The sequence below is a fragment of the Mugil cephalus genome, chromosome 20 (assembly GCF_022458985.1).
Source record: "Mugil cephalus isolate CIBA_MC_2020 chromosome 20, CIBA_Mcephalus_1.1, whole genome shotgun sequence".
Taxonomy (NCBI): Eukaryota; Metazoa; Chordata; class Actinopteri; order Mugiliformes; family Mugilidae; genus Mugil; species Mugil cephalus.
This window is the reverse complement of record NC_061789.1, coordinates 14943654-14963910: the sequence shown is the minus strand read 5'-3', so window position 1 is coordinate 14963910 and position 20257 is coordinate 14943654. Positions and strand designations below refer to the sequence as shown.

Sequence of the window (20257 nt, the reverse complement as noted above, 5' to 3'; positions counted from 1 at the left end):
GGTTTAATAAAAGCAGCCATTGTGTTGGTGTCTCTTTGGGCTATGTGATGGCGTCTTGCACCAGTAGTCAATCAGAAATAGACCTAATTCTCTTTAATCCACCTCAGCCATCAGTCTAATGATATAAAAAAGGGGACAGCGGATGTTTTTCTGCATTTTGCATGTATTTTTAATGCTAATATTTTGAATGTAGAACTTTCAATCGTAGTGTTTGACAGTGAGTATGAGACCCTTGGTTTAGCAAAATAAACAGAAGTTTTACTGTGAAAATGTGTGAAAATAACCCAACACATAAAAAACAGTCTTTTCAGCCCTTAACTTTTATTTGAATTACTAGTCAGTTAAAGCGTGTGTAGAGTTTAGTATTTTCATCACTCTATCTTAGTCTCCATGTTAATAGTAAACAGGCCAATAAAGTATTAACAGTCATGCTGGTTTATTTTGATCCTACTGCAGCTCTTTAACCAGCTCTTTGTCCATCTCTAATTCTGAAGCTTCTTCTCGTTTCAACATTTTGCCTCCGTCGACCTCCACCTTCGGTTTAAAGGCCACAGAAAGCAGCTCCTTCTGGATCCTCTGCTCCCTCTGCCTCCTCAGCAGAGCCAGGATCTCCTTCCTCTGGTCGGCCATGGTCACATACCGCTGCCTCTCCTCCTGCCTCTGTCGGAGAGAGGGTACACTCGGAGGCTCCGGGGCGAAGGGTTTGCTGCCGGGAACAGCGGCGGTGCTGCTGCGCTGAGGCCGGGACACGGGCAGCCTCTGGTGGATATCCGCCGAGACCAGGCGGGACTCCAGCGGCGGCAGCAGAGACAGGGAGCTCCACAGACGCCTGGCATGAGACACGTCCTCCGGAGAAGAGCCGTCAAATACGGTGAAGAACTCCTCAAACTCCTCCCGCTCCACAGGCTCTTCTCGGACGGACATGTAACTTGACAAAATACTGGAAAACACTGGAAAATATTACCAAGTTAGGCGAAACGAGACTCGTAAGGTGTTGTTTGTGGTGGTTACCATGGAAACTACGGCAAGCCAGAGAGAGACAGGGTGGCGTATTCGCGCAAACTTATCAACTTTAAGTTTAGGCTAGCTAGGCTAATGGGGTAAATGGGATGAATATGGAAGGTGTAAACTCGGAATAAGACTTAGTATTTACTCAAACTATAAGGAAGTGCAGTTGTAAGTGTAATAAAACAAACAAACAAAAACAGTGTAACTGTACCAAAGTTTCAGATAGAAAGTCCTTGTATTAGCAGGCTTATTATGAGGTAAACTAACTTAAATCGTGTAGCCTAGCAAATTAGCCTAGGCTTTGCCGGCTTTGAGGTTACCTGGAGATTTTAAAATTAACATAACAAGTTTTGTCACTACTTTAATGACATTTAGTTTCTATCATCAGCTCTATATTTAAAATAGATTTTAATTCTAATCTGCCCACATAGCAGTCTGGTAATTAAATAAGTAATATAATTATTATAATGTAATCAGAGCATAGAAGCTAAATCATCAGCAAACTGTACTTTAAATTAAAGCTCTTTTGTTATATTGTGTGGAAAAAATAATAATATGGAGGAACATCAAATTTTAACATATTTAAAATAGTAATTTCCTTTTCAGGATCTACTTCATACAACTCAAATAAATAAAGAGCGGTGAACATTTGGCATTTTTCAAAATGTGTAAAATAAAACTATTTCAAGAAAATTGCATATATATATATATCAGATATTCATATACAATGTAACTACATTTGTTCGGTTAATGGAGTGAAAAGTATATCTCCAAGTATAATTTTCCACCATGACAACGCAAGCCTCTTGATTTGACGTCCGACTGGCTAAAGTTCATTGGACTTGATAGATGGAGATCTGCAGGAAACTTTGGAGAGAGGCGGGTTTGCTCCACCCCCAGGTGCAGCAGGCTGGTTTAAATAGTGTGGAGAGGAGGAAGGACAGCATCATCATCATCACAACCACTTCATTTACCTGGCATGATAGTCACACTTTCCTGGAGTTCAACCTGCACCCTGCACTGAGGACCGAAGCTCTGAGCTGTGAGTATGAACACTTTCATTTGCCTCTTACAGTTACAATGAACTGCGGTTGCTTTAATTCAGGAGGCAGGGAGCTATTACTGTTTCCAGGCAGGAGACTCTGTCCTAATTGCAGAGTCAGGTAATGTCATCTATACATGCACATGTTAAAGAAAAACTAAAAAAAGTTGTTTGTTAAAATCTTTGGTTCATATGGAGCCAACTTGTTCTCATCGAGATGAATAAAGTTGAAGGAATAGCTTTTTCAAAAACAGTAGTCAAGAACTGATGTCATACTTTGTCAATCTTTGCTATTGTTGACTGACTTACATTTCAAAGATTGCATATCTGCCGTAAACCTTTCGTTAGAAAAGCTGAATATTGATTTGTGCCCGCACACACCTGCTCTGTTTTGCCTGTGTGCGGGTGCCACACATGGATGCGCCCTGTGACATGTCACCATTTTGGTGTAAACGGTAAGCTTGGCTGGACACATGAGCTGCACCTTATAAGGTAGTCTGCCTGCTAAGTCCCTAGCATCCCTCTTTGGGCTACCAAGCTACCAGGAGCAAAGGGTTAGCCAAACATGGGCATTCCAGCATGGCAGCACACTTGTTTGATTACATGGGTTATCTGTGTGCTGCTTTTCATGTTTTATTGTCTGCTGCTCAAATGGAGGTCAAAGCAGCCTTGTGACCTGCACAAAGAGGAACAGAGGATAAGTGAGTAAGTAGCTCGATGCAAAGCCAGGGAAATGTCCCGGAGCCGTTATCAGCAATAATCTGGAGGTCGGTTCTCGAAATGATCTGAGTGGAGGCGAGAGGGAAAAGAACCTGAGCTAATGTGATTGTTATATCGATGCTCATTTGTTTGCATCACTTTTCAGTGTTCTTTGTGAAAAGGTTTGAATGGAAAGCCGTAATATCTACACTGGAGAAGGTTTTAAAATGTTATTATGCCATCCTCATCCCATATTGTTTATTATTATTATTATTATTATTATTATTATTATTATTATTATTATTATTATTATTTTAATCACTATTTTAAATCTTTCAGGGACTCTAAAAGTTTTGCTCATTCAAGCATTTGCCATCAGGAGGAGTTAGGGGTTCAGTGTCTTGCAAACTACCAACTCAGGACACTGAGATTTCCCACATGTGTGAAATCAGCTCTTTTAATTAGCATTTTGATTCCAGATGAGACACGATGTGTTACTTCACGTACACAAATTTGGATATTCTTTTCATCACGTCTTATTTTGAGAGCTTTCTAAATGGACATAGCGATGTCCCCAGGCTTACCTCAGCTTGGGCACAGATTACTGAAAGTCTGCATTACAAATTAAAAGTGTGCGCAAGGCGAGGGAAGTTTACTGAAAGCTGGATTTCGAATTCATGGAAGTGCAACAAGGAATCGCTGGAAAGCCCCTTTAAAATCATGAGGCTGCGTTAATTCACCGTTTGACGTTAGTAGGTCGCTTATACAGAGTGTCGGTACGAACTAGGTTGTTCCTTATTCTGTTATTCAGAATAATAGGGCATGTTCCGCAGTTTAAGACAAATGAGCATTCACTGCACTTGCTGTAAAAAAAATAAATAAATCTAAAGTAACTTTTTTAGCAAATGAGAAGGGTTTAACTGCAGGTTCCACTAACAAAAACTCCTGTAGCAAAAGTCAAGAAAATTTTCCTCTAAAGTAATTTCTTTAGTCGTGATGTTTTACCTGCATATGTCCCATGCTTATGGGAAATAGAGCTCATTTAAAGTGAGCTACAGCACCAGGTGTTGAGAAAGACTGTAAGTTTAGTTTTTGGAATAGTTTAAAATGTCCGTGGGATTTTGATGTCTGCTTTCTTCAGTGCTGACACTGAAAGTGAGGGGAGAAAGTTGTATACGCTCACAAATATATGAATCGTTTTGTGCAATGTCAACAGGCCGCAGGCGAAACCGAGGTCAGAGGTCAACTCAACTCCTGTCACCGCACCAGAGTCTGAACCGGCCACCAACGACGAATCAGACGTCACCTTTGAACCTCCAGTGTTAGACTCCTCTGCTGCTCCTGACCCCTGCGTCCCACGGGCTGATCCAACTTCCAACATGGCCGACCCGGCAGCTGATGACAGCAAGTACCTCTTCCTGGAAAATGACTTCCATAACAGCGGGGTGGTGGCCCAAGCCGACTGGGCGGCAAAAAAGATGGTGTGGATTCCGTCAGAGAGGGAGGGCTTCGAAGCGGCGAGCATCAAGGAGGAGAAGGGTGATCAGGTACTGAAGATGTCCCCGGGAGCAAATGTCACTTTATTCGTGTAAATGTGTGCAGAAACACATTTACACCATTATAGATTATTATTTATCCAGGTATAATAAGGAGGAGGTCAGGGAACGACTGAATTAATTTCTTCAAAACATTTTTAATTACCTTTTTAATCCACGTGTAAATTATTCAGAAGGTGGTTGATCTTTAGACCCCAGCACAGACCCACAGGCAGTTAAACCCCTGCTGCTGTGTTGCAGGTGCTCGTGGAGCTTTCCAACGGTCAGAAGATGACGGTGAACAAAGACGACATCCAGAAGATGAACCCGCCCAAGTTCAGCAAGGTGGAGGACATGGCCGCCCTCACCTTCCTCAACGAAGCCTCTGTCCTGCAGAACCTGCGCGAGAGATACTTCTCCAGCCTCATCTACGTGAGACGCCCCGTCTTTATATTTACTTAGCCCTATGCAATGTATTTTCCAGACGCTCAACATTTATTTTTAGTGCGTCTTTCCAAAAAAGTGCCGAGTTATCAATGTGAGTGTGAACGTAGCTTGTAGATTTCTGATTTTGTACTCTCCCAATTCTCTTCTCTGTGAGGAGAATGTAAAATAATAAATAAAATTCTCATGCACACTGGTCGATAAAACAGAAATTAAAGGAACACTGAGCTTAACTCTGAAGCTTTTATCTTGGAGAAATAAATGAACTAAATCTGCACACACTGCAAGGCTTAGTATAAAGGTCCTCTTATAATGATGTTTGAGTTTAATGACACTGTGCTCCGGATTCAGGATGGACAGCTCATGTTTTTATTTTCACAGAGTCTAATAAGGTACGGGATGTAAAAATAAATTAAAACCCAAGCGCATGCATTAAATATAGACTGCCTTGAAGATCAGTGGAAGTTAAGAAGTCGAGTCCCTCCAGCCCTTATATGAACACACAGAGCCAAAAACATCTCCTAAAGACGAGCTGTGACCTGGAGGACCATGCAGAGTTCAGTAATTGACCATAAATCTACGTTTTAAATAGCTTCAGGGCTAACCTTCCGCAATAATGAGATGCTTTATGTTACGGTTTGAAGAGATGTCCGTAAAAGCTAATGTTGAAGTCTGAAATGTACATTTCTGATATAAGTGAAGAGAGGCTAAAGTTTCGTCTGGTCTCTTCATATAACAGAAACATGTACCACATTAACCACTTCATTATTGATTCGATTAATTACTATGAATATGTTGACAACTAATTTCATCTGCTGATCAGTTTATTCATCATTTAGTTTTTTTTTTCTTAAAAAAGAAAGAAGAAAAGTCACCAAACAGATCAAAACTAAACGGATTAACCTTAATGTTCAATGACAACCAAGAAGAGGAAAATCAAATAGCAATTAGGAAGAAGTCTCAATAAAAGTCTAAATAAAATGACTTAAATTATCAACCAAAGAAAATGTATTTATTGTTGATCCCAGTGTTCTAAACTTCTGCTTTTGTCATCTACTAAAAAGACACTTGTTTCTTTACAACATATTGGAAAATGGTAAATGTGTTCATTTCAAAACCTGTGGACTAGCAAAGCTAGACTCAGAGAATGTGAATGTGATGCGCTCGCGCACGCTGACGGCGGTGCCTCCCTCTCCACAGACGTACTCGGGCCTGTTCTGTGTGGTGGTGAACCCCTACAAGATGCTGCCCATCTACTCCGAAAAGATCATCGAGATGTACAAGGGCAAGAAGCGCCACGAGGTGCCGCCGCACATCTACTCCATCACAGACAACGCCTACAGGAACATGTTGCAGGGTAACAGCTTGTGTCAACGTGTTGCTAATACGTTTGTTGTTTTTTGTTGAAACAAGAAGTCGTTGCATATTCTTCTGTGTTATTTAGCTCAATAAACCAGTACCAACAGCAAGACACTAGAAGTCACTAAAAAGTATTAAATCTGTATTTTTTATAATATACATATAAATGTAATAGCAGCTAAAGGCAAACAGGAATGAATTCAGTGAAATGACACCAGCAGATCATCGATTATGATCCTAATATTGTGTGGATCTCCAAAACACTCATCAGAAAATGGACAAGGGCCATGATGGATAATGAATAGATTTAAATTAAAGAGATAAACAAATTAGTTGATTATGTTACAGACATCAGAACTAAAGTAAGAGCGCACAGCAGTGGTAGATTTTTTTCTAAAACTCTGCCAGACTATTAGGAAAAAGCAAACACACGCATCACTAAATGAAAGCCATCAAATGAGAGGCGAGCCCCCGCGTGCCGTCTGGCCCCCGGACTCCGTGCAACCCCGTTCTTTCCATTCGGCTCCAGAATGGCCATACATGGAGCAGCGAGACGAGATTACAGCGACGGATCCCTGCATCCACCTGCTATTTTTAGACGATATGAGTGATGGAGGCTAATCTCCCTCTGAACGAGATCTCAGAGCCGTCCGCTCCCGTGTCCGAGGGAAGCGGCGCTGCCTCAGAGTTCATGTTTGGCCCGTCCGTTCAGCTTGGCCTCGGCCAACGCGCTCAGCTCAGTCAACATCTCATGTCTCTCTCTCTGTCTGTCTCTCCACAGACCGTGAGGATCAGTCCATTCTCTGCACGTGAGTCAAAACATACAACACTTGACCTTTTTCCATCACGCTCTACTACGTATTTGAGCACACACACAAAGATCACTTAAGGGAGACTTTCCCTGGAGACTATCCCAGACCTAACCTTGTGAAGCAACTTGTCCTACTTCTTATTCCCTTGATTACTGATGCTCTGGTCCAAAAATTTTATACTGTTTTTTTTTTTGTTTTTTTTTCCCCACAGAGGCGAGTCCGGGGCAGGGAAGACAGAAAACACCAAGAAGGTGATTCAGTACCTGGCCGTCGTCGCCTCCTCGCACAAGGGCAAGAGGGACGTGAACCCTGTGAGTAGAAATTGCTAGAGCTTTTCAGAAATTTCATCGACATGTTTGAACAGACTTGAAGTAGACGTTGGTCATGAAAACTGCACCCCCACAGCGGCCGAACGATGAGCTTAAAACAAAGAAGCAGATTCGTAGTTGAAATGGACAATGTACAAATGACAATGACATTTAATTGCATCTGCCTCAAAATAATAAAGCGCCAAATCTGTTGTACATGACAGGATTCAGTTGCTGCAGCCGTGGCCAAGGTGAGGACAGATGATTGTTGCCTGTGCTTCTGCTGGTGCTGCTTCTGACTGTTTCATTGAACTGGGTGAAAATTGAGAGAGATGGTTAATTACAGGGATTAGATTCCTCAAGTCTTCCTTCAGTTTTTCGCGCCACTATTTCCAAGTTGCATTTATTCCAGTGACCAGCTGGATACGTGGCTTATTTAGTCGTTTTGATTGACGCTTGACCCCTGTTGCTCTGCTGCTTGAAGCCGTCATGTTCGTAGCAAAGGGACGCTGGGGGAAATCAGTAGCCTCGTACTATTTCTAATCAGTTTGCTCTCCCGACTCTTCCTGCAGCAGCAGCAGGGAGGATCTCTGGCCTACGTGAGTACAACAGCTAATCCAAATTTGACAGAAAAGCTTTGCTACATCTGTACATTTGGTGAATAGCTAAACACAAGCAGTATTACTGTGCAGAGGTTGATGTGTGACCTGTTTTTTTTGGGGGGGCTGCAGGGGGAGCTGGAAAAGCAGCTGCTGCAGGCTAATCCCATCCTGGAGGCCTTCGGCAACGCCAAAACCATCAAGAACGACAACTCCTCGCGTTTCGTAAGAATTTTAATCAGCGTGCAACTCAAAGAACATGTAAAAACAAACTACGTGTCACATAGCTGCTGTCTTCCTTTCTGTCTCCAGGGCAAATTCATCAAACTCAACTTTGATGTGACCGGCTTTATCGTCGGGGCGAATATTGACACCTGTATCCTTTTTTTTTTTCTGTTTTAAAGTATGTTGGGTGTGTTAAATGGCGAATGCACAGTGAAAGACATTAAGTTAAACAGCTGGTTGTCTTCTTAACCAGTTTCCTGCTCTGATCAGACCTGCTGGAGAAGTCCCGTTGCATTCGCCAGGCCAACACAGAGAGAGCCTTTCACATCTTCTACTACATGGTGGCAGGTGCCAAAGGCAAGATGAGGGGTGAGCAGCTCATACATCATTTCTGACATCATCCACTTTTAGTGGAGACTAGGAGAAACTTGGAGAATTGACTTCTATTTTGTGGACTGAAAGCCAGATAAGAAATGAATGACAATGACTCTATTTGTGTGTGTGTAGAGGAGCTGCTGTTGGAGGACTTCAGCAGCTATCGCTTCCTGGTGGCGGGTCACGTGGAGATCCCCGGCCAGGAGGACCACGAGTTGTTTGAGGAGACCCTGGAGGCCATGGAGATCATGGGCTTCAATGAGGATGAGAGATTCGGTACTGAGAGCCCAGAAAGTTCTTATAGCCACTCTTATTTTCGACACCTTAGAGCTTCTGAGTTTTAGTCCAGATTCTGCAGAAAGTTGAGGTACAGAGAAAAAAAAATACTTTTTTTTAATATATTGCCCTTCAATAATATATTGAAGGGCAGGAAATGATTGGGCATGAAATGATCATATATAAAATCCAGAACCGTAAAAAGTTTCATCATTTTCAGAAGGATTTTACGTGATTTGCATGCGGAAAAGGCAACCATTTGTCAAAAACCAGGGAGCATAAATGTGAAGTAGTTGTAGAGTTATATGTGCAGGAATATGTCCCCCGTCTAGAGGGAAAGAAAAGAGAAAATAAGTATCTCAAATTTGTATTTAAATGTAAATGATCAGGAGTCTCTATTAGGAGGTGTTGGTGAAAAAAGACTGATCTTCAGGTCTTCCGTGTCCTTCCTCGTCCTCTCTGCAGGCATGTTGAAGGTGGTGTCCACTGTGCTCCAGCTGGGAAACATCACGTTTGAGAAGGAGAGGAACAGCGAGCAGGCGACCATGCCTGACAACACCGGTAACCATTTAAAGACGCAGCACCTCTTCCGTGCGTCTTAACTCCTCTGACCTCTTCTCTGTCTCACCTCACCCAGCTGCCCAGAAGGTGTGCCACCTGCAGGGCATCAACGTGACGGACTTCACCCGCGCCATCCTCACGCCCAGGATCAAAGTGGGCAGGGAGGTGGTGCAAAAGGCTCAGACGAAGCAGCAGGTACTCCACAAGGAAACCTCATTGAATAAACACAGAAACAAGGAGTCCGTTGGCTTTCTTCCTTTTTTAGTATTTAAAAGTAATGCAGAGCTGTGCCATCATCCCAAAATGAATCATTCCCATCACCTCCATCTTCCTCTTCCTCCTCTTCTTTCTTCAGGCTGACTTTGCGGTGGAGGCTCTTGCGAAGGCCATGTATGACCGTCTGTTCCGCTGGATCCTGGCCAGAGTCAACAAGACGCTGGACAAGAGTAAGAGACAGTCTTCGACCTTCCTGGGAATCCTTGACATCGCTGGCTTTGAGATTTTCGAGGTGAACTCTTCCGGAAAGCAGACTTTTAAATAAAAGAAAACGTTGGTTCGACTGCATTTCTAATCACCCGCCTCTCGACCCCAGGACAACTCGTTCGAGCAGCTCTGCATCAACTACACCAACGAGCGGCTGCAGCAGCTCTTCAACCACACCATGTTCATCCTGGAGCAGGAGGAGTACAAGAGGGAGGGCATCGAGTGGAACTTCATCGACTTCGGCCTCGACCTGCAGCCCTGCATAGAGCTCATCGAGAGGCCGGTCAGTCACACAGGCACCTCTGATGTTGACCTTAATGACAAGTTTAAAAAAGATCTTCAGTGAGAGTTAATAGTTAATTCTGCAGGTCAGTGAGTTAGATCACATGCTTTAAAATACTCTTACAGTTTATGTTTTATGCAAAAACAAATTGGAATTACAGACAATAAAGATGCATAGAAAGTGATCTGTAAGTAAGTGACAGATGTCTTTGATCCCCTTAAAGAAGTTCCAAGCAATCATATTCCCAAAGTATCCCAAAACACGTACGTCTCGGTGGACTTCTTGAACATTTTCACGATAAAACTTACTTACTCCCACTCCCCGCATCAAAACCTGAAGCGCTCCAGAAACAACTGCAGCATCAATCACGTGTAAAAAATATTCTCGTATCCTTCGCCGACCTGCAGAACAACCCTCCGGGCATCCTGGCCCTGCTGGACGAGGAGTGCTGGTTCCCCAAAGCCACGGATATGACGTTCGTGGACAAGCTGCTGAACACGCACACCGGCCATGTCAAATTCTCCAAACCTAAACAACACAAAGACAAGCTGATGTTCTCCGTGCTGCACTATGCTGGAAAGGTGAGTAAAGACAGAAAACGGTCACAGTCTCCCTGTTTGAATAACCACCTAATACAGTATTTGTTTGCTGCCATCGTGCGAAACATGGCGTCCGTTTTCGTTTTCCAGGTTGATTATAACGCAGCCAGTTGGTTGACAAAGAACATGGACCCTCTGAATGACAATGTAACCGCTCTGCTCAACAACTCCTCCAGCACTTTCATCCAGGACCTGTGGAAAGACGGTGGGTCCTCATCACATAAGACATGCAGACGTTGTTAAAACACCACGTGAAATGATTATTATTATTCTCCGCATCAGTGGATCGAGTCGTCGGTCTGGACACCATGACCAAGATGTCGGAGAGCTCGGTGCCCAGCAGCACCAAATCCAAGAAGGGCATGTTTCGCACCGTGGGTCAGCTGTACAAAGAGTCTCTGGGGAGGCTGATGACCACGCTGCACAACACACAGCCCAACTTCGTGCGCTGCATCATTCCCAACCACGAGAAGAGGGTAAGAGGTTTTTTTTATCGGTCTGCAGAGGTGATACGGAGCACCGTTAAAAAACATTCGCTGCTTCCACTGCAGGCCGGTAAGATGGACGCCGCCCTGGTGCTGGAGCAGCTGAGGTGTAACGGGGTGCTGGAGGGCATTCGGATCTGCAGGCAGGGATTTCCAAACCGCATCGTGTTCCAGGAGTTCAGGCAGAGGTGGGAGAGCTGTTCTGTACACTCACCAGTTATAACTCTCATATTAACAGAGTCTGAATTGAATTCTTTCTTCTGTTTTAACATGTTTGCAGGTATGAGATCTTGGCTGCTAATGCCATACCTAAAGGCTTCATGGATGGGAAACAGGCCTGCAGTCTGATGGTGAACTTGGTTTTTATTTCATTTTAATGTGACCTATAACTTTAAAGAAATTGAATTCACTGTTTTCTAAAAACCGACGATTATAAAAGCAGACTCCTCTCCTCATCTGCAGGTAAAGCACCTGGACCTGGACCCTAACCTGTACCGGATAGGTCAGAGCAAGATGTTCTTCAGGACGGGTGTTTTGGCCCAGCTGGAGGAAGAGAGAGACCTCAAACTGACCGTCGTCATCATCGCCTTCCAGGGACAAGCAAGAGGCTTCCTGGGCCGCAAGTAAGAGAAACAACTTTTATTTTTTATTGCAGCATCCTGTGACCTGTTGCTCTGATGGTTTTTCTTCTCTGTGTGCGTCCTCAGGGCTTTCAGTAAACGTCAGCAGCAACTGACTGCCATGAAGGTCATCCAGAGGAACTGCGCCTGTTACCTCAAACTTAAGAACTGGCAGTGGTGGAGGCTTTTTACTAAGGTTAACTTTTAGTTTAGCCACGTACCAACATTTTTCTCTTTACTTTTCAGATTTGTAGTGTGCAATAGTTACCTGTATGACCCGAGGAAATGTCATCTGTCCGTGTTTCAGGTGAAGCCCCTGCTGCAGGTGACCAGGCAAGAGGAGGAGATGGGTCAGAAGGATGAGGAGCTGAAGGCCGTCAAAGAGGTGGCGGCTAAGGCTGAGGCCGAACTGAAGGAAGTCAGCCAGAAACACGGCCAGGTGAAACGAACGCAGGTGTTTAGCTTCTTTCGTTGTCTTAAAAAGTTCAGCAGATGATTCAGGTGGTTGGTGGGTTGGTGGGCTTCTGTTCGTAGCTGATAGAGGAGCGGGCGCAGCTGGAGTTGAAGCTTCAGGCGGAGACGGAGTTGTACGCCGAGGCGGAGGAGATGAGGGTGCGGCTGGAGGCCAAGAAGCAGGAGCTGGAGGAGGTGCTGCACGAGATGGAGGCCCGGCTGGAGGAGGAGGAGGATCGAAGCAACTCCCTGCAGCAGGAGAAGAAGGAAATGGAGCAGCAGCTACAGGTTTTTACAAATCCACTATTGTGTCCTTTCATTCTGTGTTCAGTATGCAGTCTGGAAAGAAGATGATTGTCAACATTTTTAAAATTATTATTAAATGTAAAGTTGTGCCAGAAGGTGGTTTATTCCTGTGGCTGGTGAATTTATTGTGGCAGTAATAATTTGAAAAAGAAAAAGAACCGTAAAACAAGCTTGTAACTTTTTACATCACTCTTGATGCAGCTCATGGAGGCTCACATCTCAATGGAGGAAGACGCCAAGCAGAAGCTGCAGCTGGAGAAGGGAGCTGTGGAGGGCAAGGTGAAGAAACTGGAGGAGGACATTCTGCAGATGGAGGACCAAAACAACAAACTGCAGAAGGTGTGTAAAGAGGCAGCTCTGTGCGTGTAGCTCTTGCATCAGTAGTTCATACAAACTCCACTCATATGCTGCATGTGTCCGTTCGTAGGAGCGAAAGCTTCTGGAGGAGAGAATGGCCGACATGAGCTCCAATCTGGCCGAGGAGGAGGAGAAGTCCAAGAATCTGACCAAGCTCAAGAGCAAACACGAGTCCATGATCTCTGAGCTCGAGGGTAAGTCACATATTTGTTGTCATCCATTCAGATTTACTCACCTTTTTCAGGTACACACAAGGATGCAGGTACTAGTTTCTAAGTGTCAAAGTTAAATTTAAGGGTTTCATAAGGTATAGGAAAAGCTGACATCTTTATCTTCGTAAAATCTATTTTATTCCTGTTTCCACTTGATTTACTGTGTTGTAAATATGACTAGTGACATAAATTCGCAGGACTATGTAGGACCCTGGAATTCTAAATGCCAAAATGATGCTGAGTTTTTTTTTTTTTAACATTTTTTGTTTTCGTTTTTTTCGTCCGGTGTGTCCAGTGCGTTTTAAGAAGGAGGAGAAGGCTCGTCAGGACATGGAGAAGGCAAAGCGGAAGGTGGAGGCGGAGCTGGCTGACCTGCAGGAGCAGCGTGCCGACCTGCAGGCACAGCTAGCCGAGCTCAGAGCCCAGCTAGCCGCTAAGGAGGAGGAGCTCCAGGCCACGCAGGCTCGGTGAGAGGGGTGACCTTGCACTAGCCAATGAAAAGAGTTCTTTCACACTTTCACAGTAAATAGTCTATAACAGGGGTCTTCAAAGTTTTTCAGGCCAAGGACCCCCAAACTGATATAGAAATTAAGTAGGGACCCCCTACTTACTATATGTGTTCTATATTAATATAATGTTGAATGATGAATAACATAATTAACAATGGAAGAATTGCCACCTCATCAGTCTGAATAAGGTTTCCTTGCAAGTATCAGCACTTTTCTTGCTAATTTGGACGATGTCTGCGGAGATTTTACGCTCTGAGTCAAACTGATGAATTAATCTGACAGTACCATACTTGGTCCGCAGCTTGGAAGAAGAGAGCAGTCAGCGTGGCGCGGTGGTGAAGCGGGTTCGGGAGCTGGAGGCTCTCCTCTCAGACCTGCAGGAGGACCTGGAGGCAGAGAGGACGGCGAGGGGCAAGACAGAGGCAGCTCGGCGAGACCTCGGGGAAGAACTGAATGCTCTACGCAGTGAGCTGGAGGACAGTTTGGATACGACTGCCGCCCAGCAGGAGTTGAGGTAAGCATGATGAAACGGGGCCCATAAGCACATCCTTTGATGTGTAATGTTTCGATGATCATATTGGGCAGCCTAAATCTGGACTTTGGTCATGCTGTGGTGATGTGATGTGTTTGTGATTGGCAGGGCAAAGCGTGAGCAGGAGGTGGCCATGCTGAAGAGGACCATGGAGGAGGAGGGGCGTAGTCGCGAGGCTCAAATCCAGGACTTGAGACAGAAACACAGCCAGGCTGTGGAGGAGCTCAGCGAGCAGCTGGAGCAGGCCAAGCGGGTGAGCTCATCCAAATTATAAAAAAACTTCTGGAGAACTTCTCTAATTTTAAAAACATTCAACAGAGGTGGATTCTCACTCACTGAGCTTCACTCCTCTCTGTCCAGGTGAGGGCTGGTCTGGAGAAATCCAAGCAGGCTCTGGAGAAAGAAACGGCAGACCTGAGCGCCGACCTGCGCTCCCTTGCCAGCGCCAAACAGGACGTGGAGCACAAGAAGAAGAAGGTGGAGGGTCAGCTGAACGAGCTGCACTCCCGCTTCAACGAAAGCGAGCGGCAGAGGAACGAGCTGGGAGAACGAGTCTCAAAGATGACTGTGAGTGAACAAGGAGACAAGGCCTGGAGTGATTGTTGGATCCGGATCCCCATTCCTTCAGTCTTTGAACAGTTTCTTTTTCTTCTTCTCTGCCAGTTGGAGCTGGATAGTATGACAGGTCTGCTGAACGAAACCGAGGGAAAGAATATCAAGCTGAGTAAAGATGTCTCCAGTCTGTCCTCTCAGCTCCATGACGCACAGGTACGCCTCCATACTCACACTTATAGTCATATTCTTAAACTTCCCAAACTCTGTCTGGACCTCCGTTTTCTTCCTACTCCAACAGGAGCTGCTGTCTGAGGAGACTCGTCAGAAGCTGAATGTGTCTGGACGTCTCCGCCAGATGGAGGAGGACAGGAACAGCCTGATGGAGCAGCTGGAGGAGGAGACTGAGAGCAAGCGTGCAGTGGAGAGGCAGGTGTCCAGCCTCAACACGCAGGTCAGTAACTCAGCCAGGAGAGGAAATCTGATCAGCTGGAGGGAGATGTTAAAAATAATAAAATAAAAAGTGATTTGCAAACAATCTTTTGCCTCCTGTCAGCTGTCTGACACCAAGAAGAAGCTGGACGAGATGTCCGGGACGGTGGAGCTGCTGGAGGAGGGGAAGAAGCGTCTGCAGCGTGAACTGGAGGCGGTGAACGGCGAGTATGAGGAGAAGGCTTCAGCCTACGACAAGCTGGAGAAGAGCCGCGGCCGACTGCAGCAGGAGCTGGAGGACGTCCTCGTGGAACTGGACGGCCAGCGGCAGCTGGTCTCCAACCTGGAGAAGAAGCAGAAGAAGTTTGATCAGGTCTGGCTGTTAATGTAGAGTCCTGTTCTCTTCCATGACATATGTGTAAAACTGCTCTCTCCGTGCGTGTTGTTGCCCCTTCACTTCTGATCAAGTGTCCTCGTGTCCATTAGATGTTGGCAGAGGAGCGAGCCGTGTCCTCTAAGTTTGCAGAGGAGCGGGACCGCGCAGAGGCAGAGGCGAGGGAGAAGGACACGAAGGTGCTAGCTTTGACCCGGGCGCTGGATGAGAACCAGCAAGCTCTGGAGGAGACGGAGAGGACCATGAAGGCGCTTCGAGCTGAGATGGAGGACCTCATCAGTTCCAAGGATGACGTGGGAAAGAGCGTAAGAGGCATCGGCATGTAAAAGTCAATAAAAGAGATTCTCTGAGTTCATTAGAGAAGGGTAGACCTTGTTTTTGCTGTTTCGTCAGGTCCACGATTTGGACAAGGCAAAGCGTGGCCTGGAGGCCATCGTGGAGGAGATGAGGATACAGATGGAGGAGCTGGAGGACGAGCTGCAGGTGGCTGAGGACGCCAAGCTGCGTCTGGAGGTCAACGGTCAGGCTCTCAAAGCTCAGCATGAGAGGGAGCTGCTGGCCCGTGATGAGATGGGCGAGGAGAAGAGGAAGCAGCTCCTCAAACAGGTGGAGATCAGTCTACTGTAGCTGTTCTTTCAATTGAAGCCTACTCAGGCTAAAAGAGCACAGTTTGATCTCCTCCGCTCTGCATCAGGTGCGTGAGCTGGAGTCTGAGCTGGAGGAGGAGAGGAAGCAGCGAGGTCAGGCGTCGGCCGGGAAGAAGAAACTTGAGGGCGAGCTGAAGGACATGGAGGACCAGCTGGATGCCACCAGCAGGGGGCGTGATGAGGCTCTCAAGCAGCTCCGCAAATTCCAGGTCAGAACATACATTTTTATTATATATGTTTTTTTTAAACTGATAAAAATCAGTAGTCTAAAGCAACTATCTATCTACATCTTTATGGTGGTTACAGGGCCAAGTGAAGGATCTCCAGAGGGAGCTGGAGGACTCTCGTGTAACCCAGAAGGAGGTCCTCTCCTCAGCCAGAGAGTCTGAGCGCAGATCCAAGGCCATGGAGGCCGACATCATGCAGCTGCAAGAGGTGAGTTTGGTGTAACCATCACTACCAGGGGCACTATTTCATAAAACATGACAGTAAATGATGTGTTTAGTTAGAACAACTTCATACAATGAGATTCTGTCCGTCCAGATGTTAACAGCAGCTGAGAGAGCTCGGAAGCAGGCAGAGACGGAGAGAGACGAGCTGTCGGAGGAAATGGCCAACAACTCTTCTTCAAAGTAGGTTTCGTGCTATGATTACAACGAGAAAACTTTTGAAAACTGAACTTCCTGACTCCTCCGTGCTCCTCCTGCTCAGGTTACTGATGTCTGATGACAAGCGTCGTCTGGAGACAAAGATTGGCCAACTGGAGGAGGAGCTGGAGGAGGAGCAGGCCAATGCGGAGAGCCTCAATGAACGTCTGAGGAAGAGCCAGCAGCTGGTAGATGCAGGGTTTATCATTATTATCAGCCTTTTGTACTATTTTGACTCAACAGAGCTTAAAAACTGCAAAGAAGACACAAAACAATGGAGATCACCAACAATCAATACAGAGTCTCATGAATAAGAAAAAATCAGGCATTGCTCAGAGAGGCCTAACCTGAGCTGAAATGACTCCTTTTATCTCTTCCACTTACCTTCATCTTCGTGTAGGTGGAGCAGCTGGGAGCGGAGCTGGCATCAGAGAAGTTTTCCTCTCAGAGCAGGGAAGGATCCAGGCAGCAGCTGGAGAGACAGAACCGAGAGCTGAAGGCCAAACTGCAGGAGATGGAGGGCCAGGGCCGATCCAAGCTCAAGTCCTCCATTGCTCTTCTGGAAGTCAAGCTGAGAGAGGCTGAGGAGCAGCTTGAGGTTGAGAGCAGGTAAACGCACCATCACCTGCTGGGAAACAAGAGTTAAAATCCACAAGCGAACTCATTAACTGAGTGACAAGAAACTCCACTGATGTTGTGCTATCATGTTAGAGAGCGACAGGCCAACGCCAAGAACCTGCGTCAGAAAGAGAGGAGACTGAAGGATTTAAGCATCCATGTGGAGGACGAGAGGAAGCAGGCGCAACAGTTCAAAGACCAGGTAATTCTCGACGGCGATGTTAGAAGTGGAAGGCAGCAATTCACTGTGATTCATCTCACTCTCCGTCATTTATGGTGTCTCTCTTCAGGCTGAGAAGGGCAACATGCGGGTGAAGCAGCTGAAGCATCAGCTTGAGGAGATGGAGGAGGAGGCGCAGCGCATCGCGGCGGCTCGCAGGAAACTGCAGAGGGAGCTGGACGAGGCGACTGAGGCCAACGACACTCTGAACAGGGAGGTGTCCTCACTCAGGAGCAAACTCAGGTAACTGAGTGGACGTCTGTAAGTTTTTGTAAAATCTCATCTTTCCCTAAAAACAAACTATACAAATTAAATTCTGCTTCTCGCCTGCTGTGAGGTTTTATTAAGAATGATTCCTTAGCTTTGTGTGTACATTTCACCTCTAGCCCAAACCTTTCATGAGGACCACGTCTGTTTCTACGCAGACGACTCCCACGTCTACTTTTCTTTTCATTTCATTGACACAACGCATACTCTGAGTAGGTTGGATGTCTTACAGATGTCAAAGACAGGCATCCCCAAAATGTTCTTAAGTTTTGAAGTTATAATTAGATTTTGGCTCTGTGTGTTTGTGTAAAAACGTGTCTTATCATCCTCAAATTGTAACAGTGAATGGTCTTTAAACCACTTCATCAGTTATTGACTGGTCATCGTATAAACAAGTTACCCTGAAAGGTACCACACAGAGCTTAGATAGTTTTAGATTTCACTTTATCATCCTGTTGAATCTATCCATATATTCGAAATTTAAATTAGATCTCTGAAATGTCCTCTAAAAGAAAAAAAAAAGGCCGGTTGGGATGATGAAAGTCAAAAGTAATTTAAGTGAAATAATTCGTCCTGCTGACAAACATCAATAGTAATCTGTGTTAATTTGGAGTGAAATAAAGTATTGGACCATCGCACTGAGCCAATCACATACATGGTGTACATTGTTAATCTCTGTAATGAGTGATCACTTGTGATTTTAAATTTCATTTTCCTCCTTTCACGTCTGGCTGCTCCTGTTTTCTTCAGACACTACTGATCTGCAAAATCTCCTTAAAGCTTCCTGGGAAATTCTCCTCTTCCTTCATTTTATTTCTTCATCTTTGTCCTCGCTCCTCTGGTTCACTGCTTCAAGATTTCAGGGGCTTTAACTTTTTGAAAAAAAGCTTTGCAAAAAGTCTCTTTTTTTCTCTCTTCTGTCCCTTCATCTCCTTCTGACCCTGCTCTTCCTCCTCTTCTCCCTTCCTTCTGATGTGTCGGGTGTTCCCAGACGTGGCGGCGGTGAGGCGGCGTTTGGCAGCTCCACTCCTCGGAGCAGCGTCGGCGGAGGCGGCAGCGTCAGGAGCTTTGGGCTGGGGGGGAACATCAACCGGAGGAGCACCATCAAAGAGAACTCGGTGGAGCTGCAGGAGGAAGAGCCTCCTTCCCCCCCTGCCTGCACCCCCCCTCTGGATCCCCGCAGGGACTTCTACACCCCCTCCCCGGACGAGTAGACATTTTGTTATGATTGGAATACCACAGACGTGAAAGCATCAAAGCAGAGATATTTTTAGGCTTTTAATTTGAAAGTTTCACCCGTTTTATGATAACCTGAATGTTCATGAATCACAGAGAGACAGTGAGTGCTAGAGATTTCAACAATATTGTGGATAAATATGAAAACTATTTTTGGTTTGTAAGTAGTTACAAACTATTTGGAAAGTTTGAAATTACTACTCCCAACACACAGTACACAAGATAACATTAGCATAATGGTTTGCTATAAATAAAACTACAATAACAATCATACAAATTTCTAACATATCATTAATTGTACATTTTATTTTATATTTATTCAACATTCTTGGAAAACCAATTTTGGAAAGCATTCTTAATAAGTCTGCAAAATGCCAAACCACTAGTTTTTATCACTTAATCAAGAAAGTAATTCTGCAGCCATGAAATACATATTTATTTCCTTTGTCTGTGCCTCCTGAAACATTGGGTCGTTAAATTAAATGTGCACTTTCCTCTTCGATGATTAGTTTAGTTCAAAATGCTTCAAATGTTCACCAAGGTTTCTTTGTTCTGTCTGAGACGTCTTGTGCTTATGTTGAAAACAGAAATAGCAGTAAAACATCTGAATGTATTAAGAAAAAAATCTGGTTTAACTTAAGTCATCTTAACTATTTAATAAAGTAATAATTATGCAGTGATAGATTTGGATTTTTTTTTTCATTCTAAAAAAATATATATTTTCAACATTTGGCAATTACTATAATTTATGTGAACCCACTATATCTAGATTCAAAAGACTTTACTAAGTCCAATATACACAGTCACTGAATAGTTTGATTTGCTTCTCAGGCGTCATCATTACATTAAGATCAATCAGTCTGAACCAACCCTCTAGACATTTTGGGACCAATTCATACAACAAAGATTTATTTAACACTTAATTATTGACAAATCACTGATGACTGTTAGAGCTGCATTGGTATGTTGCAGGCTTAAGGTAACTGTAGGTGTCAGCACTGTAGGTGCTGACATCCACACAGCAGGGGGAGCTACAGAGTAAAGTTGGCACAGTACAGCTGCAACTAGTGAACAACTATGCAGCAGAATCATTTCTCATCATTGACATTCTCAACATCTTTGACCTGAACGTAATGATCACGCCTTAAATGCTCTACTTTAA

General features: G+C 44.8%; 2 protein-coding genes across 2 annotated transcripts; one reads left to right on the top strand and one right to left on the bottom strand.

The window, feature by feature from the left end:
• Positions 1–361: 361 nt before the first annotated feature.
• hoatz (HOATZ cilia and flagella associated protein) lies at positions 362–1007 on the bottom strand. Its single transcript, XM_047571621.1, has one exon. The coding sequence runs from the start codon at positions 922–924 to the stop codon at positions 448–450; it is 477 nt and encodes a 158-aa protein (XP_047427577.1). The 5' UTR covers positions 925–1007; the 3' UTR covers positions 362–447.
• A 910-nt stretch (positions 1008–1917) lies between these two features.
• LOC124997695 (myosin-11-like) lies at positions 1918–19595 on the top strand. The gene is made up of 43 exons (XM_047571623.1): positions 1918–2050; positions 3966–4296; positions 4546–4716; positions 5929–6085; positions 6869–6896; positions 7111–7210; positions 7786–7806; positions 7939–8031; positions 8119–8182; positions 8302–8400; positions 8539–8682; positions 9148–9243; positions 9320–9438; positions 9599–9751; positions 9836–10009; positions 10417–10590; positions 10699–10813; positions 10891–11084; positions 11160–11281; positions 11374–11443; positions 11556–11716; positions 11801–11909; positions 12021–12152; positions 12248–12454; positions 12674–12811; positions 12900–13023; positions 13337–13508; positions 13852–14064; positions 14191–14335; positions 14443–14649; positions 14746–14850; positions 14936–15088; positions 15191–15439; positions 15553–15765; positions 15854–16066; positions 16155–16316; positions 16414–16542; positions 16651–16739; positions 16819–16942; positions 17155–17363; positions 17466–17574; positions 17663–17835; positions 18851–19595. The coding sequence occupies exons 2-43, from the start codon at positions 4129–4131 to the stop codon at positions 19071–19073; spliced, it is 6021 nt and encodes a 2006-aa protein (XP_047427579.1). The 5' UTR covers positions 1918–2050; positions 3966–4128; the 3' UTR covers positions 19074–19595.
• The last annotated feature ends 662 nt before the right edge of the window (positions 19596–20257 follow it).